Genomic DNA, 26,927 nt, shown 5'->3' with positions numbered 1-26,927 from the left:
GAAAAGCATGTGCGAGCTGTGGGGTGACTTTATGGAACAGACTGGAGACAGAAATAAAACAAAGTGCAAATATAAATCTGTTTAAAAAAAGGTACAAAAAATATTTTTAAACAAGTATATAGAAGAGGAAGTATGTCAATGGAGGATGATGAGGGATAAATAGAATAGAGTTGATTGTTATATTAGAACTAACTTAGTATATGGTATATATGGTATGTATTTATTTATGGGGATAGTTTATATATTCATATTTATTTTTGTAATTATATATTTATATAGATATTTATGAAGTGTATATATGGGATGTGTAGTATATATTTATTTTGTAATTAAATATTTATATAGATATTTAGGAAGTATATATATATATATATATATATATATATATATATATATATATATATGGTGTGTAGTATATATTTATTTTTGTAATTATAAAGATATTCATGAAGTGTATATATGGTATACATTTTTATAGGTGTATTAATGAAGTTTGGATTTCGGGGGAGTTAAAAAGGGGTGGGAAATTAAAAAAAAAAAGTATTGTACTTCTTCCCACTCCTTTTTCGAACAATGTGCGGTGTATTGTAATGTCTTAGCTCTTTATGTATTTTATTTATTAATTTTTTTTGTCACTTTCTCGTGTTCTTTCTTTTGTATGTACAAATAGTTACATACATTTTTTATACATGTTCGAAATAAATAAATAAATAAAATAAATTATTATTATTATGAGCTGAAAGCGGTCAAAAAAACGTTTGTGATGAAGCTTGAACAGTTTTGGAAATGCGTTTCGTATAATCTCTGGTTTGTCCTTCTTGGTGTGCCGTAGCTCCGCCGCTGCTATAGTGATAGATACAGATGCAACAAGATGGCGGCGGTGTAAAGCTAGCAAACTATAAACAAACAACTTCTGTGATAGTAATTACAGCGAGTGACCGGCGTGTTGTGTAACATAGTAAAGAATTATTTTTGACCGTATTTAAGCAGATAAAGGTAATGCTTTGGCCAGGTTATATACACTAAAATAGTTATAAATATGTGTAGCTGATTAGCTGGATAATTATGTTTACCTTGTTGTTACGTTAAAAAAAACTCTATTTTTCATTTATTTCACAGGAATTGGAATCAGAAGCAGAACCAGAGACATAGGACAGGAGAGGAAAAGCCACCATGTCGTTCAGAGATCTCAGAAGTAAGCAAGAAAGCTCATATATATATATATATATATATATGCACATTATACAGTGCGTTGCATAAGTATTCGCCCCCATGACCTTCTCTGCATGTTGTAGTGCTCCAACCTGAAACTGAAATGGACTCGTTTGGGATTTTCTGTCATGAATTTCCTTAATACTGAAGTAGAAGGGACTCTATATAGTTTGCAAAATCATTTACATATTAAAAAAAAAGAAAATATTGGGCGCGCAAAAGTATTCGCCCCCTTTGGTGTGAAACCTGTTTATGGGCAATTCCATGTAAATGTCAACCTCATTAATTCATTCATTCATTATCTCTAGCCGCTTTATCCTTCTACAGGGTCGCAGGCAAGCTGGAGCCTATCCCAGCTGACTACGGGCGAAAGGCGGGGCACACCCTGGACAAGTCGCCAGGTCATCACAGGGCTGACACATAGACATAGACAACCATTCACACTCACGTTCACACCTACGGTCAATTTAGAGTCACCAGTTAACCTAACCTGCATGTCTTTGGACTGTGGGGGAAACCGGAGCACCCGGAGGAAACCCACGCGGACACGGGGAGAACATGCAAACTCCACACAGAAAGGCCCTCGCCAGCCCCGGGGCTCGAACCCAGGACCTTCTTGCTGTGAGGCGACAGCGCTAACCACTACACCACCGTGCCGCCCTAATGTCAACCTCACCATGCAAAAATAAAGCAACATGTAATACATCAAAACCACTCCCAGAGATCTCACCTAGGCCTGTATTTTACAGATGTGAATAAGTTGAACCAATTTGTAACCAACCTAATATGTCACTGTCAGTCTTTCTTTCTTATAATGTAAACCCCAAGCTAAAATCAACTTTGATCATGTACAATTCTATATTATTGCCACAAGCCACAGAAATGTATGCTAAAATCCACAAAACAGCAAAACAATAGCCATCCTAAATATTATTTAAGAACTTTGATAGTTTTAGCTGATATTTAGAGAGTTTTTCAAAGGGTTATGGTGGTTAAATTGCTGATTTTCTAAACATATGCCATGTCTATTTCAGACGCGTCACATCCATAACGGAATTTCGTCACATCCATAACGCTGACTTTTCCTTCCGAAACTCTGCATGAAATACAAAATATTTTAAACAAAGATTTTTTTAATATTCACCTTGGACCCCTCTGTCAAATGGATATCTCCATTTCGACATTAGGTTTACAATTTCATAGAGTTTGATAAAAATGTACAGTCACCCAAGAAAAGTGATACTTTTTCTGTCACATCCATAACGCATCTTTTATTGGCATTTTCTGGCATGCCCTAGATGTACTATGGGAATTGTTCTTGTTCTATCACTTCTCCAGTATGGTACAGCCTTAAAATATGCAACACCTGTTTAAATACTGGGAGACAATAAAACATGCACTGGGTCATTTGTTGCCATTTTGAGTTCAAGTGTCACGTCCATAACGCTGGAATTGCTCTTATTAGACATCAGAGGGCACAGCTGTCACTCGGGGTTTGGGTTGTGTGGAGAACACCGTCGATTGGATAAAGACGGTATTAACCAAGGGTGACTCTGAGCGTGACGCTACCACCATCATGCTTTGTTGTTAGGATGGTACTGTACGTGGTAGCCTGTTTTCACTTTAATGGTTACTAACTGTGGTACAATGGGATTTAATCCTTGATTATCTTTCCCTAAGGAGAGCAATAAGTCTTTTAGTCTGTGCAGCTCGCTCACCTGCGGGTGGGTTTTTGTCGTTTGTAGATTTCACGGAGATGATGCGCGCACTCGGCTACCCTCGACTAATCTCCATGGAGAACTTCCGGACTCCGAATTTTCCTTTGGTAGCAGAGATCCTCTTGTGGCTTGTCAAGAGGTGACACACACATATATATCCCACGTATATATTCGCAATGATACCACAGTTTAATTTTAAATCTAGTTAAAAATAGCTCTTTAAGTCTTGGACAGTGGAAATTGAAATGCACACCTTGGTAAAGATATATTTTAAAAAATAATAAAATAAGCCGTCTCACGCAGGTATGAGCCGCAGATGGAGATCCCGAGTGACATCGATACGGAATCGGACAGGGTGTTTTTCATCAAAGCCGTGGCTCAATTTATGGTATGTTTTCGAGATGCAATCATCTTCCCTTATCAAGAAAGCCAGATTCTACAGATATACACACTGGAATATATTTGAACACTTTTTTTTTGTCACATTTGATGACAAGCTGTGTTTTTTTTTTTCCATCTTCGAGAGAGAAAGTAAAGGTGAGGACAGGACATTTATAGCTGCTATAATGTGTGTGTCTTGACAGGCGACAAAGGCTCATATCAAAGTGAACCTGAAGCGTCTGTACCAGGCAGACGGCTACGCGGTGAAAGAGATGCTGAAGATCACAAGTGTCCTGTACAACGCCATGAAGACCAACGAGGTGGGCACCGACGAGCCCGGCTCCGACGACACGAGCAGTAAATTCAAATTCAACCTCACATCCAAGGTGAGAAATTTCCTTGTGTGACAAAACGAAGGCCTCCTGGCATGTTTGACGTGTGTTTGGTGTTTAATCTGCGGTTGTCTGTGCGCCTGAATGTTGCCGATAAGTTTTTATTGTGCGTTTGTGTGTAGATAGCAGATTTAAAGGCAGCGCGTCAGCTTGGCTCTGAGATCACAGCGAAGGGGGCATCTCTGTACGACCTCTTGGGGCGCGAAGAGGACCTGAGAGAGAGCAGGACTGCTGCCATCGCTCGACCACTGGAGATCACGGAGGTGGAAAGAGCGCTACGAGCAGCTGTGAAAGACACCTTGGTGCGCGCGCAGAGCATGATACAACAGAGTGAAGTGGATTTTGATTGGTTAATGTCATATCAATTTAATATCCTGCTAATTACGTGTGTAGGAGAACGTGCAGAAGACCAAAGAGATGTTGAATAACGTGGCGTCTGATGAGGCAAGCCTGGAGGCCAAACTCGAGAAGAAGAAACAAGAGCTTGAGAGAAACCAGAAGCGCTTACAGACGCTACAGAGTGTTCGGTATTTCGCACACACACACTAACTAAAACCGATACAAATATGAGCAGGAAGTAAATTGTTCTTTTTTTTGTGTGTGTGTTAATGCTAGTGGGTTGGGTTTTTTTTTTAAAGAAAAGTTCACAGGGCATCTGATTGAGACCACTATGAAGCTTGGGGGACAAAGAAAGGCCATGTTCATGAATGTTATGAGCTTGAGTGATGTAGCTGAGGTTGAGAAACTGTCAGAGCACCGTTTACAAAATACAGACGAGTCACGGGATACGGATTCATGGAAAATAACTATAATACAAAGCACGGATCTTGTACACTGCAAAAAATGGCCTTTCAAAAATAAGAAATAAAAGATTAAAACAAAGCATATTTGCTTGAATCAGGTGAAAAAAATCTGCCAATGGAACGAGTCAAATTTGGCTTGGTAAGATTTCTTAAAGTAAGATGAAAAATCTAACCTGTTTTTAGATGAAATAATTCCAAAATAAGATTGGGGAACTTATTATGCGAGATCTGATTAACTCAAAATATTCAAAATAGTTCTTATAACAAGATCGTACTGCTTACATTTAGCCATTCAAGTCATTTTTATTTATTTCATTTTAAGGGTATTTCACTTAAATTCATGACAAAGTCTTAGCAGTAAAAACTGAATTTAAGATAAATATACTAATATTAGGATTGTTAAATTCTACAACTAAGCATTGCTAGCTTAAAAGATTCTCCTTTTGTGACCTGTAATTGGTAAAATACTCTAGATATGAGACCAGAGACTATCTTGAATCAAGTTGACGACACGTGTAGCATTGCAACAAGTTTATTTTTTTTCCCATTTCAACATTCAAACATTAAGGGTGTTTTCACACTTGGTCCCCTTTAAAGGAACCAGACTCAGTCCTCTTTAAGTGGACCAAAAAGTGGACCAACAGAAAAAGAACTCAGTTCTTTTTGTGTTCACACTGTGAATTTATTACAAAGAGGACTGGGTTCTCTTTCTGGTCCAGTTAAGCTTTGATGGGGCCTCAGTCCTCTTTCTGTTCACACCAGGTCCTCTAGAGCCCTCAGACCCCCAGTGCACGGAATTCTGGGTAATTTTCTCTTGAATCAAAATGTCTGCTGCCATGCTTGCCCTGCTGTATTCTTTGATCAAAATAGTGCGGATTAAGGAAAATAAATTTATATATATATATATATATATATATATATATATATATATATATATATATATATATAAAATATAGTTATATTATTGTGGCCGACTCGTCAGTCAGTGAGTTCAGAGAACTGTAAAGCGGCTGTGCTAAGTTCCAAAAGGAAGTTGAGTTTCCCTGCTACAGTCACGTGACCAACTACGGCAAACGAAGAAGGTTAAACTACAGTGAAAAAGGCGAAGTGAACCCGGAGCGCTTTTTGTTCACAATGCGCAGATTAGGCGAACCGTACCGTTGATTTTTAGCGAACCGTACTGAGACCACCTCCTGAGGTGGTCTCAGTTCGGTTCGCTTTAAAGGGGTCTGGGTACGGTTGGAGTGTTCACATATGCGCAAAAAATGCTGAGTCATCGATCTGAGTTCGGTTAGATGGCTGAAAGGGACCAAGTGTGAAAACACCCTTACAGTGCTTACACAACGCCAAAGCAACAGTGCATTTTGGGGGCACTGACTATTCATGTGTACGAGGGGTTTACAAGATCAGGCACAAAAAAAAAACACTGAACTTAACTCCCAGCATTCCAAAAAGCCCTCACTAAAACGCCCTCCACTCACTCATAGCCTTTTTGAAGGCACTTGTCTGGTCTAGAGTCTGTACCGTACAGCATCTAGAAGGAGCTCACTCTGAATGACTGAGAAAACACTCGCAGTAAACTTAGGATCTGTAAGGTGGAGTTGAATTGTAATGAAAGATTCAAAGATTTCAGTAAAGTTCATTTATTCCCAAAACAAGCATACTTTTTTTTTCTTGAAACAAGATGAACCGCATTTGACAAATGTCCAAAATGTACTTACTTGTTTAAAAAAAAAACTTTTTATTTTCAAAGGTGCTCCAAATAAGACTTTCAAGACATTTTGTCTATACAAGATTTTCAAGATAGGCTGTCTAAAAACTAGCCTTTCTAGCTAAATGAGGTTTTGCTTGTTGGGCAGTTATGTCTTATAATAAGGGTGGCTAGATGTTTTGACTTGAAAATAGACAAATAAACTTGCTAAGATTTTTATTTTTTGCAGTGTATTCAAGGATATGTGACATTTTCCTTGAAATATCAAGAGCAGTGTTGTAGTCGAGTCACTAAACCTCGAGTCCCCAGCGTTCAATTCCGAGTCATTAAAGAAAGTTTCGAGTCGAGTCCGAGAACAAGACTCCAACTGCACTGTTTGACGGTGGCTGTTGCTGCCTTTATGCGAAAGCGTCTCTGCTACTGTGTTGGACTAATGTTTCTGCTCGACTGCCCCGTTTTAGTTAATAGGCTACGGATAAAAAGCTTGTTCATCGCTCAGCAAGCTCCGCCCACTATCAACAGGGCAAATAAGATGAGAGAGGGTTAACACTAGCTAGTTCATCGCTCAGCAAGCAAGCCCCGCCCACTATCAACAGAGCAATGAACATTGCGTGTCACTTCCTTCTCTGGGTGGAGCCTTGCCAAATGACGATTGGAGTTCGAGGTCGTCCCCGTCGTCTCCTCGATAGTTCTTCTACATATGGAACACACAGCAGTGCATTTTTTTCCCACCGCACGAGAAGTCTGTATAAGCAAAGCGGACAATCCTAGTGGCGTTCTGTCCAGGCATTTTAGCGCTGTTAACGTTAGTTTGTTCCTGAATAGGTGACTGTGCATTCTCTTGCACGAAGTTAGTATAAAAATTAATGGAGATATAAATATCTTGTGCCAAATTATTATGGCATGTTACAAAAAAATAAAGAAGAAAATCCGAGTCCTCGTCTCCAGTTCACAAGTCATCAGTGCTCAAGTCCAAGTCAAGTCACGTCACGAGTAGGGTACGAGTCCTGGACTCGAGTACTATAAGCCTGATCAATAATAAATTAATAAAGTAAACATACAAATGCAGGTAAGATATTTTACTTCTGAATTTCGGCAGTCCAAACATTTAGTTGTTTTAGACTTCTGAACTTGTTTTACGAAGTTAAAATTGAAGACGTTCAACGTGTTTTCCATGCCAAAACTTGCAATAAGATCCGGAAAAGTTGCAATGAAATGAACAAATTTTTTGTCTTCATGTGCAATTGCTTGTAGGAAGTCTTTCTTCTGTTTTTTGTTGTTTTTTTTATCCCCCGCTGGCTAAAAGGCCTGAAAGGGGATTATGTCGTGGCGATTTCCATCCGATCCGATCCGATGGAGGAATTTCACGAAACTTGGCAGGATTCTTTGTTATATGTCGGTAACATGCAATATTCCAATTTCATTAAATTCGGTCGCGTTTTACCAGAGTTACGGCCCTTGATTAACAACCTTGTACTTTTGACAATTTCATGAAGGTGTGCTCGCCTTCTGACATCAACTCCTCTCGCAATTTGTGGACTGAATTTCTCGAAGCTTGGCAAAAAGGCTTTGTTATATGCCGGTAAAACGCATATTGCAATTTAATCTCGTTTGTGAAAATTTTCCCAGAGTTTTGGCTCTTGATTAAATCACTTGTATTTTGACAATTTCATGAGGGTCTTCCGAAATCAACTCCTCTCACAATTTCTGGAGGAATTTGACCAAACTTGACAAAAGGCTTTGTTATATGACAGTTATACGCAGACTGAAATTTCGTTTAATTTGGGCAGATTTTCTCAGAGTTATGCCCTTGATTATTAACAAACTTTGGCAATTTCATCAAGGTGTGCTTGCTTTCTGAAATCAACTTCCCTCACAATTTTTATCCCCCCTTGGCCGAAAGGCCCGAAGGCGGATTATGTCGTTGCGATGTCCGTCCGTCCCGGGAAGGGTACTCACCTTCTGAAATCAACTCGTCTCACAATTTTTGGAGGAATTTTCACCAAACTCGACAGGATGTTTTGTGATATGTTGGTAACGCGCATATTCCAACTTCGTTCAATTCAGTCACATTTTACCAGAGTTATGGCACAGTTGCCAGCAGGGGATATTGCACCCTCGGAGCACTCTTGTTTATTCTATTTCCGTCATCCGTAGTCCCTGACCTATCCAGAATTAATGTGCCAATTTTTATTTTTTAACCTCAGGAGTTTTTCCAAAACTTCTGGGTTAGACCACGCCCACCTCATGTTTAAATCCAAACAGAGCTACAGATGTGACTATTTGAAGCACTAAACAGATAAAAACAATGCATGGACATAGATGTCAGAGCTACTCTGTCGAACTCTGGCTGACATTGTGGCCCTGCATGCAGGCCGGCGTTCATGGAGGAGTACGAGAAGATCGAGGAGGAGCTCCAAAAGCAGTATGAGACGTATGTGAAGAAATTCCACAGCCTGTGTTCCCTCGAGCAGCAGCTAGAAGAGTATCACCGACTGGAGCAGGAGCGCTTTGAGGTACAGCACGCTCTGTCCGTGAGGACCAAGTGTTCTCCGAAACAGTCATTTGAATGTTGAATGTAACATTTTATTCGGAAAGGGTGCCTGAAGCATGTCGATCACATTGTCCAGTGAAATGAATAATTATTACTTTTAATACAAAGCTGTAAAACATATCGGGTGAAAATTCAAATTCCATCCAAACTGCTTGAAACATTGAACTGAGAATTGAATGCAGAACAACATACTTGTACAGAATTAAAATATGTTTATCCGCTCTTGCGATATTACAAATCAAAGATTGAAGAAACGGCTGAATTTTTAGAAAACTGCCATAATATCCTGTATGAGGATCATACGGTCCAAAATGGGCCTCGTTAACCAATGACATCACATGTTTTTTCTTAATAACTTTTCTATTTTTCAAGATTTTTACATGGAAATTGGCAGGAACACAGATGGTTGTATACTGAATACAAGTTTTGAAAAATTAGTGAAAAACAAACGATGCAAATTAGCGTTTAATTGGGATTAATTATGCTAATCGGGTAAAAACGTTAAATCGGTCGACTCTCCTCTTCAAAGTTTCACCAAATGGCTTTATTTGTGCAATGTAAAGCTGATCTTAACTCTCATTTTTACATCACAAAGAAGGAGAAATCAACGTTCATTAGAAAATATGCATAAATAAGCATTGAATGTCATTCATTCACATCTACCATTCTCTATCAAAATAAAGTACTAAAAGATTATTTCTAATCCCCTCTTTGTGCTCTGTAGGCCTTTGTATTTTTAAGTCAGGCCTACTAGTGTTTATATTCAAGAATATACATGTTATTTAGCAGCTGGGAGGTCCGTATCGTGAAATACCGTGACCGAGGTCTTGAAAGTACTGAGCGAGGCCCTCTGGGCCGAGGTCAGTATTTAAGGCCGAGGTCACGGTATTTCACCATACCGACCGACCTTAAACTGGTAAATAATTATATTAATTTTTTTCTTTACCAAATTCTAACAGAAAACGAGAGCGCCTGAAAGGGAAAACCGAGCCGAGCCGCCATTTTGAATCCTCATTCACGGCTGTAATGCAAATGGCTTCCTCCTCGGTATACAAGTGCACTTCCATGGCAGGAAAAAAAACTAGATTTTGCCTCCTATGTAGTCCCCTATTTATACAAAATTGAGTCATTCGGATTCAGCCATGTTTTTGCTCGGCGTTCGCAACAGTCCAGGTTTTTAGCTTTCTCCTGAAATGTTTTCTTTTATTTCTTCTTCCTCAGGGTAGTAAAACTCGCTTTCGCTGTGAAGACTGTCGTTATCGCTATCCATGCTGTAAAATTAATGCTATTCTCCTGAGAAATGCGAAAATAAATGTTGACAAAAAATTGCTACCATGTTTGTTGTGAACGAGCGAGTCGCCAGAGGTCCGTAACTGGGGTCCGTACCATAGGATACAGACCCGCTCGCCAGCCAATCAGAGCGCAAGATTTGATGGAAACCGGGCCGTGAAAAAAAAAAAAACTATTATTATTTCGATTAATATTCACAGCTTTCAAGGCAAACCTCGAAAAAACTCTGTGAGCCACATCCAATAAACAATTCACATTAACTGAACTGAAATTGACACTCGTGTTTCTGACTTCCGGTTTTGAAAATCTCTTTCCGACCACTAAGATCTCAATGTTTTTCATCAAAACAACTCCAGTTATATTCTAAAATAGTTATTTATTTACAGGAATCAGTTTGATTTGAAAAAAAAAAAAGAAGTAGGTAAAGCTATGAAAACTCACTTCAAAGTCTCCCGTGAAGCGTAACATCACAACTAGCGGACGGAAAATTTTGCTGAGTACGTCATCGGAAACGGTGAGAGCGAGAGAACATCCCTATAAAAGTGATCTGGTTGATCTTCGAGTAATCCTGTGGGAAACCGATCAGAAGAGAGAGAGCGAGAGCCTGAGCGCTTTCCCGTGACTCAAAAAGAAAAGGACCGGCAGTTTCCCGACGTCCCGCGAGCAGAGAGCGTACTCTGTTGTACCGACTTCAATCCGCCATTACTCCCAAAGTACTGAACAGATCTTAACCACATATATTTCTTTGGAAAGCAGAGATTAGAAGCTTTTTAATGATCGTATTAATGATAGACACTTCGATGAGCGTCTGCATGGACTATTTTCACAGCACGGCCAGCGAGCGTCTGATATGCAGACGAAAGTGAAACTAAATTAACGGTCCACTCGGTGTCTTCGAAAAAACTAAGCGAGATAATATCACTTGGTTGTAATCATATACTTTTCTGTGTTGTGTAGGAAATGGAAAATTCTATGAAAATGATGCAGAACAAGCTACGTGAGGAGGACAGGAGACTCATGACAAATGGAGGTAGAAACACACACACACACACACACACACACACAGTGGGATATAGGGGCACGGCTGTTGGTGCAAGACAGGCTGGTTTGAGTATTTGAGAAACTTGAGCTTTTCACACAAAACAGTCTCTCGAGATTACACAGACTGGTGCAAAAACCAAAAATCCAGGAAGAAGCAGCGGACAGAAACACCTTGTTGATGAGAGAGTGAGGAGAATCAGAGGAGACTGATTCAAGCTGATAGGAAGGCAACAGTAACTCAAATAACCACTCGTTACATCCGTGGTGAACAGAAAAGCATTTCGAAATGCAGCAGCAAATCGCCGTCTGTAGTAGGATTTGCCGTCGTCGATTTTTCACTGGGTAAAAAAAATTTTTTTTTGTTTATATACAGTGGGGCAAAAAAGTATTTAGTCAGTCACCAATTGTGCAAGTTCTCCCACTTAAAAAGATGAGAGAGGCCTGTAATTTTCATCATAGGTACACTTCAACTATGAGAGACAGAATGAGAAAAAAAAATCCAGAATTTATTTGCAAATTATGGTGGAAAATAAGTATTTGGTCAATAACAAAAGTTCATCTCAATACTTTGTTATATACCCTTTGTTGGCAATGACAGAGGTCAAACGTTTTCTGTAAGTCTTCACAAGGTTTTCACACACTGTTGCTGGTATTTTGGCCCATTCCTCCATGCAGATCTCCTCTAGAGCAGTGATGTTTTGGGGCTGTCGCTGGGCAACACGGACTTTCAACTCCCTCCAAAGATTTTCTATGGGGTTGAGATCTGGAGACTGGCTAGGCCACTCCAGGACCTTGAAATGCTTCTTACGAAGCCACTCCTTCATTGCCCGGGCGGTGTGTTTGGGATCATTGTCATGGTGAAAGACCCAGCCACGTTTCATCTTCAATGCCCTTGCTGATGGAAGGAGGTTTTCACTCAAAATCTCACGATACATGGCCCCATTCGTTCTTTCCTTTACACGGATCAGTCGTCCTGGTCCCTTTGCAGAAAAACAGCCCCAAAGCATGATGTTTCCACCCCCATGCTTCACAGTAGGTATGGTGTTCTTTGGATGCAACTCAGCATTCTTTCTCCTCCAAACACGACAAGTTGAGTTTTTACCAAAAAGTTCTATTTTGGTTTCATCTGACCATATGACATTCACCCAGTCCTCTTCTGGATCATCCAAATGCTCTCTAGCAAACTTCAGACGGGCCTGGACATGTACTGGCTTAAGCAGGGGGACACGTCTGGCACTGCAGGATTTGAGTCCCTGGCGGCGTAGTGTGTTACTGATGGTAGCCTTTGTTACTTTGGTCCCAGCTCTCTGCAGGTCATTCACTAGGTCCCCCCCGTGTGGTTCTGGGATTTTTGCTCACCGTTCTTGTGATCATTTTGACCCCACGGGGTGAGATCTTGCGTGGAGCCCCAGATCGAGGGAGATTATCAGTGGTCTTGTATGTCTTCCATTTTCTAATAATTGCTCCCACAGTTGATTTCTTCACACCAAGCTGCTTACCTATTGCAGATTCAGTCTTCCCAGCCTGGTGCAGGTCTACAATTTTGTTTCTGGTGTCCTTTGACAGCTCTTTGGTCTTGGCCATAGTGGAGTTTGGAGTGTGACTGTTTGAGGTTGTGGACAGGTGTCTTTTATACTGATAACGAGTTCAAACAGGTGCCATTAATACAGGTGACGAGTGGAGGACAGAGGAGCCTCTTAAAGAAGAAGTTACAGGTCTGTGAGAGCCAGAAATCTTGCTTGTTTGTAGGTGACCAAATACTTATTTTACCGAGGAATTTACCAATTAATTCATTAAAAATCCTACAATGTGATTTCCTGGATTCTTTCCCCCCATTCTGTCTCTCATAGTTGAAGTGTACCTATGATGAAAATTACAGGCCTCTCTCATCTTTTTAAGTGGGAGAACTTGCACAATTGGTGGCTGACTAAATACTTTTTTGCCCCACTGTATCTGTACAAAACTGAGCAGCACGCGATGTGAAACTAAGTTTTATTCAACTCAATAATGGCCAGATATTAACACGTACGTAGGAAATAAAGGCAGCCATTATGCTGCAACTAAGATGTAATCTGATTGGCTGACAAGGTGTTGATAGTGTTTCATGTACTGTGATTGAACCGCGTTACCACATGGCTAAAAATGGTGACTAAGAAGCGGAACGGCGCATTAAATGCCTGGTTTTCAGAAAGACCTATAAGCACGGGTAGGTCTGTAATTTTAGCCATCACTATGATTACCAAGTGAAATAAGTCTGTGTACGGGTCCATGTATAAATGCTGGTCGGCTAAATATTAAATTATAAATATCGATTGCTATCCCATTATTGTACAGTTGTGGTCACAAGTTTACATACAGTGACATGGCAGTATTTGGGCTTTCAGTAACTTCTTTGAACTGATCTTTTTCTGTGGCAGAATGATTGTACAGCATACATCTTTAATTAAAAAAACACTAGAATTTGGTGCACACGTTTTAATTTTCTTTGGGTTTTCTAAAATTAGCACAAGGTCAAAAATTTACATACAGTCACTTAGATGATTAATTCCAAGGTGCTGAAACTTCCAAAATGTCTCATCTTGCCAAGGCCGAGGTCTCTTCACTTCCTGTTAGCGATCATGATTGACTACAGCTGGTAGCGTTTCTGAGCCTTCTTAAAAAGGGTTTGTTTACAGCACTCATTGGATTGACCAACACACAGTAAAATGGGAAAGTCCAAGGAGCTCAGTGCAGATCTGAGAAAGAGGATCGCAGATGTACACAACTCCGGAATGTCTCTTGGAGCCATTTCTAAACAACTGCAAATTCCAAGATCTGTTCAAACTATTGTATGATGATGAATGAACCCTTTATTGTCACTTAGTCACAAGTACCAGCGAAATTAGCCGTCAACCCGTCCGTACATATACACATACAATTGACACAGGGGGAGTAGACAGGACAGGAAGACAGGGATGAAAAATACAGAGTAACATGAGGGGAGGAGAAAAAAAGCAACCCCCACACTATGCTTCTGTGGGGAGTACAGTGTGGGAACATTAAAAAAAAAAAAAAGACCTTAGCACATAAGCACAAAAATAACACAGTACAATTTACAACATGAAAACTCGGGACTCGAGAGGGAAGGGGTGAGGGAGGGGGCGATCATGGGAGGGGGGAGGGGCAGAGGTATAGGTAACCCTGCGCAAACAAGCAGTCCGGTCCTGCAGCTGAAGACGGCGCTTACCCACTTGTCACACTGGGGGTAAAAGTGGGAAGTGGGGGAAGGAATACGAGAGTGTCTCACAGCAGTGACCTCCAGGGGGAGTTGTTGTCCCAGCAACGGCCTTGGCCAAGGACAGTGCTGGCTGAGGGAGCCGAAAGCAGATAAGATTGGGATTGTTTGGTCTTGGGGCGAGTCGACGCATTCATGCGTCTGCGTATGCGAGTTATTGTGAGGTGTAGTCACTTTGCCAAGCCACTTTGCTTCAAGAAAACTCAAACTGTTACCCTCAGCTGAAAGGAAATTGGTTTGGATGGTCATGAACAACCTTGGAACCACCATGGCACAGCCCTGCCATGAACTGGAAGCTGATGGATCATTGTTTACAGTTCAGATCACCATGGACTAAGAGGCTGCTATCCAATAAATAACCCCCTGCTCCAAAACTGACACCTTCAAGCTTAACTAAAGTTTGAAGCTGACCACACGGACAAAGAAAAAAACCTTCTGGAGGATAGCTGGATGGTCAGATGAGACAAAGATGGAGTTGTTTGGCCACAATGACCACCATGTACAAGTTCATTGCACAAAGTGGATGGAATAATGAAGAAGGAGGACTAGCTCAGAATTCTTCAGCACAAACCATCAAACTTGAACATGACTTGAGAGTTGCAACAGGACAGTGAACCCAAACACGCATCAGAGCTGGTTGTGGAGGATAAAGCAGGCTAACATTAAGCTTATAACAAGTCCTGACTTCAACCCTGTGGAAAATATATGGACCGTGCTTATAAGTCGAGTCCATGCCAAGAAAAGAAAACCAAATGTAATTGAACTCTACCAATTCCACCATGAAGAGTCGTGAAATATCCAACCAGAATTCTGCCAGAAGCTTGTTCATGGGAAACAAAAATGTTTGGTCAAGGTGAATCTTGCCAAGAGACATTTTACTCAAATATTAGGTGTGCTGTATGGATAATCTTGACCCTGTGTTGATTTCAGAAAACCCAAAGAAAATTAAAACTTGTGCACCAAATTCTATTTAAAAAAAAAAATTGCTGTACAATCATTCTGCCACAGAAAAAGAACAGTTCAAAGAAATTACTGAAAGCCCAAATACTGCCATGATGTTCATGTCACAGTATGTAAACTTCTGACCACAACTGATGCACACACACACCTAATTTGAATTCATCTGAAGTGAACAGACTTGTGCAAAAGGCAACAGAGCAGTTCCTTTCAAAGAAAAGAAGGATAATGGGGAAGATCGAACATGTCAACAACCTGAATCAAGTTCAGTACCTGATCTCACTACAGACACTGTTATAGAAGCTTGAGGATTCGATCAATACTCAGATTGTTTCCATCCAAGATGGCGCCGCAGACGGCTGCCACGGGACTTTGCTCTCTCGTACTTTCTATGTTTTTGTGTAATTGTTGTGTTAATTCTTCTCCGTGCTTCACGGAATGCTGCGCTGAGGGTTTTTTTTAATGCCTACACATTCCGGTCCTGCTAGGAGCGAAATGTGTGGGTGTTTTTTCCTCTCATCCTGCTTTGCTTCTGCGGACTCGTCTTGTCTGAGAGATCTTTCCTGCACTGTTCTCCGAATCGAAATTATAGATTTGATCAACTGGTCACTTCACACAATTGACACAATTTTCTCGACGAGAAGTCTGGGTTCGGGGGAACCTGCCTGTCCTGCCGGAACGTTTGCAGCCGGATACACCATGGATGCCTGGGAGAAGTGGTGTGTGGTGTGCTTGGCGATTCTTTCCATGGAGGACATTGAGGATATTTACCTATTCGGAACCATGATCACAGGATTTTTGCTGATTGGACTTGGCATTGCCCTGGTGTATCGAGGAAATCAGATAACGGTGGCAGCTGTTCAAAGCCCCACAAAGCTGCCCGACATGATTGAGGCGGTGGGCAGAGCTGTCGGCACTCAGACTGTGGCTGTAGAACTTGAGTCGCAACATTGATAACATCATGGAGAAGTTGATGGCTTTGCAAAGAGAAATGGATCATTTTGGTGGCCAGAATGGACAAGCAGGTTAAGCAAAAAAGGACACATCTACCCATCTTAAGTCTAAACAAATTCCAATCTTATCTTGGCTCTCCCAGCCAGCACTGCCTTCAAAGCCGTCGCTGTAGAAACGCAATTCTCCCCCTGGAGTTCCCTGCAGTGAGACTGTGTGTGTGTGTGTGTGTGTTTTTTTCCCCCCTATACTTTCTCTCTGTCTGTACTATGAAAGCTAAGTCGAACCGGAGTCAAATTCCTCGTGTGTGTAACATACCTGGCAATAAAGTGCTTCTGATTCTGGAAATCGAATAATGAATCAAAAGAAATTTGATGATACAAAAATGATTTTTTTTATGTTTACAAAATCAAGTTATTGTAACAGTTACTCGATTTTGTAAAGGTCAAAAATATCAAGTTTTGTATTGTCATTTCGTTCTGATTCAGTACTTTTAGGCAGTTCTGTTCATTTTTAGTATTGATTATACTGGGGAACACAATTTTTGTTGAGTTAGGTCTGACAGCTGTTTTTAACTAATTTTTGGGTGTGGAATCCAAAACTGATCTCAGTTTTTCTCTGTCTGTCAAGTTTTTGAACTATAGGATCCTGTTTTCTTAAAAAAAAATGAAAAATACTGTACTTAACAGATATGTGCTTGTTTTTATAAAAATTTACAAATATTGACATATGAAAGAAACAGGCATGACTGCAATGTTTATTTAACACGTTTTTACAAAGGATATGGCTACTGTAATTATAATTGTGTGCAAGTAGTTAAGGTAAAAATTTACGTTTATAGCTCTTTCTGGAGCGTTCAACTTGAGGACTATCGCGTTTGATGCTCCAACAATAGTCAGCCATCATATGTACATCCCATCTACCCTGATAACGTTCTTCCATAACCTTCAAATCGTCTTACTACAGCTAATCAGTGGAATTTTGCTTATCTGGAGGGTAAGCTGTGGAGAAAAAACTTGCTGTGCTAGAAAAAAAAACTGACTGCAATTTTGGAATCAGCATGCCAATTTATTTTTAATCAGCATAAAAATCTAACTCAACAGAGAATTTTTTTTTCAAATTGTTCCCCAGTGTTACCATCACTTCAGACTCTACTTTGGTGTTTACGATAAATTGGAAATTCCTCCCCAAATGCCTTGAAACTGTGTCTCAGATCAACCCAGTTTTCCATTTTTCTCGCCTGTGGTTCACGGTGAAGGGCTTCAGCCTTTTTAATTGGACCCTCTTCTTCTCTGCCTCGCACCCTTTTATCCCCCTAAACTTTGAGACCACTGGAAATGCACAATACAATACAGCTCGAGCAGTAATAACAGGAACAAAGTGTACCTTGTTTTGCTTTGGGAGGATTATCCATCCAAGATGGCGCCGCAGACGGCTGCCACGGGACTTTGCTCTCTCGTACTTTCTATGTTTTTGTGTAATTGTTGTGTTAATTCTTCTCCGTGCTTCACGGAATGCTGCGCTGAGGTTTTTTTTTTAATGCCTACACATTCCGGTCCTGATAGGAGCGAAATGTGTGGGTCTTTTTTCCTCTCATCTCTCATTTCTCAGCCTCTCCCTTCCTGACAAGCCTCTCTCCTGCTTTGCTTCTGCGGACTCGTCTTGTCTGAGACCCTTCCTGCACTGTTCTCCGAATCAAAATTATGGATTTGATCAACTGGTCACTTCATGCAATTGACACAATCTTCTCAACGAGAAGTCTGGATTCGGGGGAACCTGCCTGTCCTGCCGGAACGTTTGCAGCCGGATACACCATGGATGCCTGGGAGAAGCGGCGTGTGGTGTGCTTGGCGATTCTTTCCGTGGAGGACATTGAGGATATTTACCTATTCGGAACCATGATCACAGGACTTTTGCTGATTGGACTTGGCATTGCCCTGGTGTAGCGAGGAAATCAGTTAATGGTGGTAGCTGTTCAAAGCCCCACAAAGTTGCCCGACATGATTGAGACGGTGGGCAGAGCTGTCGGCACTCAGACTGTGGCTGTTCAGAACTTGAGTCGCAACATTGATAACATCATGGAGAAGTTGATGGCTTTGCAAAGAGAAATGGATCATTTTGGTGGCCAGAATGGACAAGCGGGTTAAGCGAAAAAAGGACATGTCTACCCATCTTAAGTCTAAACAAATTCCAATCTTATCTTGGCTCTCCCAGCCAGCACTGCCTTCAAGGCCGTCGCTGTAGAAACGCGATTCTCCCCTTGGAGTTCCCTGCAGTGAGACTGTGTGTGTGTGTGTGTTTTTTTTTTTCCCTATACTTTCTTTCTGTCTGTACTATGAAAGCTAAGTCGAACCGGAGTCAAATTCCTCGTGTGTGTAAAATACCTGGCAATAAAGTGCTTCTGAGTCTGATTATTATTATTTTTAAATCCACTTTCCTGATTAGTGATTTGACTAAAATCTCAGATGTTTATTAATCGTTTAAATTTCAGTATCTCACCATGTAAAGTAACCCAGCTTGAATAAGGCTTGATACAACCAGTTAGTTAACGTCTTCTATTTGTACTTTTTTTTTTTTTTGACAGTTTGTTGCACAGGACATCTCGTACACTAGCATGAGGTATCAATCTATGAAACTGGCGCTTCTGGATGCACTCTCATGCCACTTTTTTCATTTCAGTGCGAGAGGAAGACTCCGACATGGAGATCCCAGACGATGAAGGCTCAGACAGTGACGCAGAGGAACGACGACCGTCTAAACCGTTCCCCCCTCGCCATACGCAGATACCAGGTACCTAATCCTCTCCCAGTCCTGTGTGGTCCAGTGTTTGACAAATGATTCCAAAAAAGATCAGTTTTTGTCCCGTTAGTGTTGCTGTAGTTCATTTTTTGGCGAGGTACCATTTTTAAAAAATCCGCTTGCTTTATTTGTTTATTTTTTCCCGTAGGTCGAACGGGTGGACGTCTCTTTGGCAATATGCAGGGAGGAGACTCGGATGAAGTGAGTCAAGATGCAACACAACATATCGAAATGTAAATTGCACTGCCCTACCCAAAAAAAAAAAACCTCACTCATGCTAATATTTGGTTGGACCGCCGTTAGCTTTGATTCGTTGTGGCATTGTTTCGATAAACTTCTGCAACGTCACAACATTTTTCAGTCCAGAGTTGGATTTATTTTTCGCCGAGATTTTTCTTGTGTTGAGGCTGGGAGAGTTGAACCACTGAGTAAAGTCTTCTCCAGCATTCCAAAGATTCTCAGTGGGGTTAAGGTCGGGACTCTGTGGTGTTTGAAGATGATTCCTCATGCTTCCTGAACCACGCTTTCAAATCTGAGCCCTTAATTTATGCCTGTGCCATCAGGGAAGGAAAAAAATACATTCATGTGGTGATAATCTGGTCATTCAGGTTGTCAGCTGACTTCATTTTATCGCATCGTTACGTTGCCGAGCCTCGATCTGACCAACTGAATCAACCCCAGATCATAATGCCGTCTCCAGAGGCTTGTCCAGTGGCCACTATGTATGATGGGTGCATCGCTTCATGTGCTTCCCTTCTTACCCTGACACGCCCATCATTCTGGAATAGGGTCGATCTGGACTCATCAGATCACATGACCTTTTTCCATTGCTCCAGAGTCCAATCTTTATGCTCACTACCAAATTGAAGCCTGTTCTCTTGATTAGTTTCACTAACAAGTGGTTTTCTTATGGATACACAACTGTTGAGAGTTCGGAAATGATCTTAGTTTCACTATGAAACAAAGCCCCGAGTTCTACTGTCGACTTATTTTTTATTTTTAACAATTCAACTTCACCAAGCATTTCAGTGATCTCTGATCATAGCCAGTCAGGAACTTTTTCCAACCACGTTTCCGCCGCAAATTTGATGGTTCTCCACTCTCTTTCCAGGTTTTAATAATGCATTGGACAGTTCTGAACCCAATTCCAGTCATTTCAGTAATCTCCTTAGTTGTTTTCTTTGCTTGATCCAGGTCAATAACTTGACCTTCTGAAACACCGTAACATCTTTTCCATGAGCCCAGGACACGTCTTTGGACATGTTTTGTTTAACAAATGAGAAGCATCAGTTAGCGTTAAAGTGACACAGGTCGACGTGCTGGTTCAGAAATCATTCAATCCACGCCCCTGTCTGAATTGTTTGAGCTGATACCCATAGCTGGTGTGCATCATGTTTCAGTACATTTGATTTCCTAACGCGGGGCGTCCTAACCACGTGTTAGTCCGTTTACAAACCGCTTGCTCGGCAGCCGGTTCGGAAAAGTTACGCAAGGTCATGCGCAGGTCAGAGGTCGAGACAAATTGAAATATATTTAAAAAATATTTTTATAAAAATTTCGAATTGAAATATTCTGAATCTAAACGCACCTGTGAGCTTGAAGGCTCTCGAGCGCTCAGTTCCGCTATGTTGGTTGCGCCCTCGCTCATTATATTATAATGAGGATAAACTTCGACCGTTTCCGTCCCCAAGTGTAAACGTTAGCGCGCGGTGTTTTTCCAGCTCGTTCTCCTTCACAGGCATGAGGCAGCAGGAAATAAAGCTTGTGATTTCAAGTACGGGCGGCACGGTGGTGTAGTGGTTAGCGCTGTCGCCTCACAGCAAGACAGTCCGGGTTCGAGCCCCGTGGCCGGCGAGGGCCTTTCTGTGCGGAGTTTGCATGTTCTTCCCGTGTCCGCGTGGGTTTCCTCCGGGTGCTCCGGTTTCCCCCACAGTCCAAAGACATGCAGGTTAGGTTAACTGGTGACTCTAAATTGACCGTAGGTGTGAATGTGAGTGTGAATGGTTGTCTGTGTCTGCGTCAGCCCTGTGATGACCTGGCGACTTGTCCAGGGTGTACCCCGCCTTTCGCCCGTAGTCAGCTGGGATAGACTCCAGCTTGCCTGCGACCCTGTAGAACAGGATAAAGCGGCTAGAGATGATGAGATGAGATTTCAAGTACTGAGGGGTTATTCGAGCTCCACAGGGTACTCTTCATCTTTTTAATACACTGACCCGTGTCACTGTAAAAGAACTCTTGCAGCTGAAGAAAGAAATATGAAGGAGAAAGATGCACTGTATAAGAGAAGAACTGAAAATCTCTGAAATAATTTATAGTTGTAAAAGAGCTGTTAAAAATAAATCAGGGACTGGACTGGAAAAGGGAAAAACCTAACAGTGAAGAGGAGCGCTATAAAGATATGTAAGGAATGTGGGTAAAGTTGAGAAAATAGGAGGTAATGAAAGGGAAAACAGTCAGGAGATACTGTTCTTGGGGCAAGTTTGATCAGTTACGACGGTTTAGCACACACAAGCCAAATACACGTGATGGGAGTGGTAAGATGGCCGCCAGATGGCTTCACTCGTCTCTACAGTGGGGAATTGGCTACGAGTTCTCCAGATTTTATATCGAGCGCAGTGCGTGAGCATGTAGCCTACAGGAAATGAATAGTGTGTTGGATTAGCACTAATCCCATGCTTTGGAAAATCAAATGTTGCCTTGGGTGTCACTGATCGATGCGCAAAGTATGGAGTATGTGCATCCAGCTGACTGACTGACAGACAGACAGACAGACACAGACTTCCTTTAGTAGTATAGATTTAAATCCAAATAGTGAAATTTTTTTTTTTAAAAACACCTCACCCGGGACATAGTCCACCAGGGGGCGAGGTATTGTTTACGGTGGGGTTTGTGTGTTTCTTTGTTAATGATGTTACTGGAAAACGGCTGGACCAATCTTCATGAAACTTTCAGGATAGGTGGGCGTTGGTCTCAAATAGAACCTCCAACATTTTGGGGGTCATCTGGTCAAGGTTTTTGTGGCTACTGCTTCATATAGAGGTGGTAGCCACTGTGTCATCGTGCTGTAAGAATGTAACAATTGGGCAGTATGGTGTGTTCTGATTGGCTGAGAGCAGCAGAGACTCAGAACCATGTTTATTGGCCAAATCTTTTTTTTTTTGCAATACCTTCCTTCGTATTCATCATAAGTGCGACTGGACAAGGTTTATTTGGCCTGGCAACACTTTTTTTTTTTTTTTTTGGGGGGGGGGACTGGGTAGTGTGTATTTATTAGTTGTTTTTCATCTTTTTATTTGTTTTCATGAACTTTTTTTTTTTCTTTTGAGAACACATCCTGCATGATCATTCTCTTAATTTCTTTCTTTGTCTGGTTGTGTTTCTCTTGTTCATACTCGTTCACTTAGCCCACAGTAAAGGGTACACTTCATCGCCCCGGTGCTGGCCGGAGGCGGAGGAAACGACAGGTATGTGTAGGAGGAAGGTAGCGACTACATGTTTCGTTATTCAAACCCAAGAACCAAACAGCACCCTGGATGTGTGTGAACTGTGTCTGAATGTGCACTCGTAAAACCTTCCTCTCTTTCCCTTACCTGCCATAGACATGACACTCTCCTCAATATGGTCAACATAGATGCGTAGTTGAGTCTTCCTAGTTAACCTACCTGGAGTTTGCCGGGGTGGAGCTTGTGTTAAATTTGATTAGCTGAATTTGATCATAAATGTCACAAACGCCTGCTGGAGAAGTACAGTAGTAGTAGTCAGAGTAGTAACATTGCTGACAAATCCTTTTACTCCCATAGGGACCTATGCAAGGTCTGATTATCCTCCCAACTCCTATTTTCTTACGGCCATGCCAATCCCGTCCTTTGGCCGAGATTTTCCAGGCAACGGAATTAGGACTCGGGTTGTTGCCTGGGTAAAACTACAGAACAGCTGGGCCTTACAAGCGATCAACATCTAGTAATTGGAAGCGGCCATGCATTACTAGGGAAAAGCACTGAAGAATCGGGGGTACCCACTAGTGCAAGTAAATAGTACCAAGGCATGGGCCGTGTTGAAATTTCCTAATGTAACGTCGCATCTGGCTGCCATCTACTGAAAGAATTAGGACTTGGGAGCAGTCAAGATGTTAGTCCTTAGTGACTGAAAGCAGACACACAAAAGTGATAAGCAGGAATTGGCACTCTTTTCAGAGTGATGGATGTGGGGAACTGTTTTGCCCCTTGGCCCCTAAGGGTAAGGGAGGTCTGAAATGTGCCTGATCCTCTCAATCACTCGCCCTTTCCTGACACCTACACTACCGTTCAAAAGTTTGGGGTCACCCAGACAATTTTGTGTTTTCCATGAAAAGTCACACTTTTATTTACCACCATAAGTTGTAAAATGAATAGAAAATACAGTTGTGTTCAAAATAATAGCAGTGTGTTTAAAAATGTGAGTAAAGCTCAAAATCCTTATTATAGTTTTTATTTCCATGCATTGGGAACACTGCACATTATATTCTACATCAAAACAGGAAGAAAAATGTATGAATATTTTAATTAATTACTTTACAGAAAATGAAGAAAAATGAACATTGGGCTGTTCAAAAAAATAGCAGTGTCTGCATTTTTCATTACAAACTCAAAATATTTACTGTATAAACTGAAAAAATCTGAAGGATTTAGTATTCCTGTGAATCACTCAACTAATATTTAGTTGTATAACCACGGTTTCTGAGAACTTCTGGCACCTGTGAACAGGTATTCCAGCCCAGGATGATTTGACAACATTCCACAATTCCTCTGCATTTCTTGGTTTTGCCTCAGAAACAGCATTTTTGATGTCACCCCACAAGTTTTCTATCGGATTAAGGTCCGGGGATTGGGCTGGCCACTCCATAACTTTCATTTTGTTGGTCTTGAACCCTGATGCTGCTCGCTTACTGGTGTGTTTGGGGTCGTTGTCTTGTTGAAACACCCATTTCAAGGGCATTTCCTCTTCAGCATAAGGCAACATGACCTCCAAGTATTTTGATATATGCAAACTGATCCACGATCCCTGGTATGCGATAAATGGGCCCAACACCACAGTAAGAGAAGCATCCCCATATCATGATGCTTGCACCACCATGCTTCACTGTCTTCAGAGTGTACTGTGGCTTGAATTCAGTGTTTGGGGGTCGTCTGAAAAACTGTCTGCGGCCCTTGGACCCAAAAAGAACAATTTTACTTTCATCAGTCCACAAAATGTTTTTCCACTTCTCTTTAGGCCAGTCGATGTGTTCTTTGGCAAATTGTATCCTCTTCAGCACGTCTTTTTTTTTTTTTTTTTTTAACAGTGGAACTTTGCGGGGGCTTCTTGCCGATAGATTAGCTTCACACAGGCATCTTCTAATTGTCACAGTACTCACAGGTAACTTCAGACCGTCTTTGATCACCCTGGAGCTGATCATTGGCTGAGTCTTTGCCATTCTGGTTATTCTTCGATCCATTCGAATGGTAGTCTTCTGTTTTCTTCCACGTCTCTCTGGCTTTGCTGTCCATTTTAAAGCACTGGAGATCATTTTAGCTGAGCAGCCCATCATTTTCTGCACTTCTTTACAGTATACGTTTTACCTCTCCAGTCAACATTTTAATCAAAGCACGCTGTTCTTCTGAACAATGTCTGGAACGACCCATGTTTCTCAGGTTTTCAGAGAGAAATGGATGTACAACATGTGCTGGCTTCATCCTTAAATTAGGGCCACCTGATTGACCTCACTAATTAAACTCCACACTGCTATTATTTTGAACACGTCCCTTTCACTTAATTATTCGATTACACAGACTCAGGAGCATGCATATCATGAATGTTGGGTCTGTTGGTTTTCTATGACTCTACTACACCTACTGGTAAATTATTTGCCATGTAGTAATATAATTTCCACCAAAAACAGTGATTGATCTGGTTAGTCATGTTGGACTGCTATTATTTTGAACACAAGTGTATAGTCAAGACATTTTTCTGGCCATTTTGAGCATTTAATCGACCTCACAAATGTGATGCTCCAGAAACTCAATCTGCTCAAAGGAAGGTCAGTTTTATAGCTTCTCTAAAGAGCTAAACTGTTTTCAGCTGTGCTAACATGATTGTACAAGGGTTTTCTAATCATCCATTAGCCTTCTGAGGCAATGAGCAAACACATTGTACCACTGGAGTGAGAGTTGCTGGAAATGGGCCTCTATACACCTATGGAGATATTGCACCAAAAACCAGACATTTGCAGCTAGAATAGTCATTTACCACATTAGCAATGTATAGAGTGGATTTCTGATTAGTTTAAAGTGATCTTCATTGAAAAGAACAGTGTTTTCTTTCAAAAATAAGGACATTTCAAAGTGACCCCAAACTTTTGAACGGTAGTGTATGTAAACAATCCGCTGCTTGACCTCCCGACCCCAGGGGAGGTCGGGTTTCAATTGCTGCCATCACTAAAAGCAATTAAGAGCTGGGTTAAATCGAGCATGCCAAGCTCTGCAGACTAAATAGGATCTGGTAATAAGAGACCCCGTTAATCACGGGCATGTGGGCACGAGGTCAAGTAATTCAGACCTGAACTGTATTTGTCTCATTAGTTAGCAAACATTCATATTCTCCTGCGTTACTTTCATAATTTACCGAAAGAGTTCCACAAATGTTTAACCAGAACGTCCATCTTGAAAACTGAGCTATGACCAAAATGAAAGCGCATTCATCAACATGTGTTCTGTTGTGTCCGTTCCTGCAGTCAGATGACAGTGAGATTGATGTCGATGATGATGATGAAGAGGAAGAAGAGGAGGAGGAAAATGAAGATCTTGAAGAAAACGGCAGTCTGGACGGCTCCGCCTCTATGCACAACCGACCAACCAGATCGCTTCACCCCGAGATACTGGAGGAGAGTGACAATGACTTCTAACAAGTACAGTCATAAATCCTCATTAAAATAAACAGCCAATAAATGTAATGAAGCCACACACACTGTTAGACTTTATAATAAAATGTCTTGGTTGACAGGAATGTTTGTTTATTGAATTTTTTTTTTTTTTTTAAATACATATAAACCCCAGTATAAAACATTAGAGCATATAATATAATACAGTCAGAAACAGAACTAGCACTGGTACCCAATTATAATAAATATGAATCAGTACAATTAAATAAATGGTTATCATTTATACAGCTTGCATCTCGTGTGTGTGTGTGTGTGTGTGTATACGCTCGTCAGATGTCCACCACGCACTCTGGCGCATCAGCTCGTATTGCATCCGAAACGACCTTCGCTCCCGACTCGCCGATTCCGTTACCCTGAAGACTGGAAAGTGCACAAATTTAATCTCACACATTTCTTTCAATGGCCCAGGTCTTGTGATTTGCCTTCTAATTAATTCACTAATGAGACGAAATAATTAGTGACAGACAAAGCTGAACTCCAAAGAGCTATAGATGGCTAATAAAAACACTCGAGCAGTATGGAATCAATTTTGTGCCAAAATGTTCATACAATACTTTTGAAATATCAAACAAAAACGACAAATCAAAATACAAAAAAAAAGTCAATTTTTTTTTTTAGACTGGCAAACAAATTATTCGTGTAATCGTGCAAAATATCAGTCTATTACTCTTCAGAAACCTTTTTTGTTCTGCGTCTTTCTCAGTTTTGTTTGACGTAATTTATTTTGGTTGCGATTCCAGCTTTCCCGTTTGCGCTCCCTGACTTTTTGCTTGCAGTTTTGGCACAAACTTCACGTGTGGGTGGGCTGTCCAGGAATGCATTCCCATTGGCTAACTTGTGTTTGACTGACAGCTACGCTCAGCCATTTCCTACTCGGATTCTGGCGGAC

At 41.1% G+C, this 26,927-nt stretch overlaps 2 protein-coding genes across 3 annotated transcripts in view; one reads left to right on the top strand and one right to left on the bottom strand.

Annotated features, from left to right (window-relative positions):
* The first annotated feature begins 846 nt into the window (after positions 1-846).
* Positions 847-26,103, top strand: cluap1 (clusterin associated protein 1). The gene is made up of 12 exons (XM_060921147.1): positions 847-996; positions 1,120-1,195; positions 2,958-3,069; positions 3,234-3,318; positions 3,515-3,697; positions 3,826-4,005; positions 4,097-4,230; positions 8,592-8,733; positions 11,019-11,091; positions 18,964-19,074; positions 19,232-19,284; positions 25,832-26,103. The coding sequence occupies exons 2-12, from the start codon at positions 1,174-1,176 to the stop codon at positions 26,000-26,002; spliced, it is 1,266 nt and encodes a 421-aa protein (XP_060777130.1). The 5' UTR covers positions 847-996; positions 1,120-1,173; the 3' UTR covers positions 26,003-26,103.
* The window catches only part of nlrc3 (NLR family, CARD domain containing 3), a 49,462-nt gene continuing 48,638 nt past the window's right edge, over positions 26,104-26,927 (bottom strand). For both annotated transcript variants that reach the window (XM_060921146.1, XM_060921145.1), the window contains exon 19: positions 26,104-26,398. In XM_060921146.1, coding sequence (XP_060777129.1) covers positions 26,308-26,398 — 91 coding nt within the window. In that variant the 3' untranslated portion in view covers positions 26,104-26,307. The remainder of the gene's footprint in view (positions 26,399-26,927) is intronic.

Source organism: Neoarius graeffei, chromosome 5, assembly GCF_027579695.1.
Source record: "Neoarius graeffei isolate fNeoGra1 chromosome 5, fNeoGra1.pri, whole genome shotgun sequence".
In the NCBI taxonomy this organism is placed as follows: Eukaryota; Metazoa; Chordata; class Actinopteri; order Siluriformes; family Ariidae; genus Neoarius; species Neoarius graeffei.
This window is presented reverse-complemented; position numbering and strand designations above follow the sequence as displayed.

Bases quoted from the DNA above. Each gene is read 5' to 3' on its own strand.
- cluap1 (XM_060921147.1), top strand. From the start codon at position 1,174: ATGTCGTTCAGAGATCTCAGAA. The intron at 3,698-3,825 runs GTGAGAAATTTC...GTTTGTGTGTAG, and splicing joins AATTCAACCTCACATCCAAG to ATAGCAGATTTAAAGGCAGC. The intron at 19,075-19,231 runs GTACCTAATCCT...TTTTTCCCGTAG, and splicing joins TCGCCATACGCAGATACCAG to GTCGAACGGGTGGACGTCTC.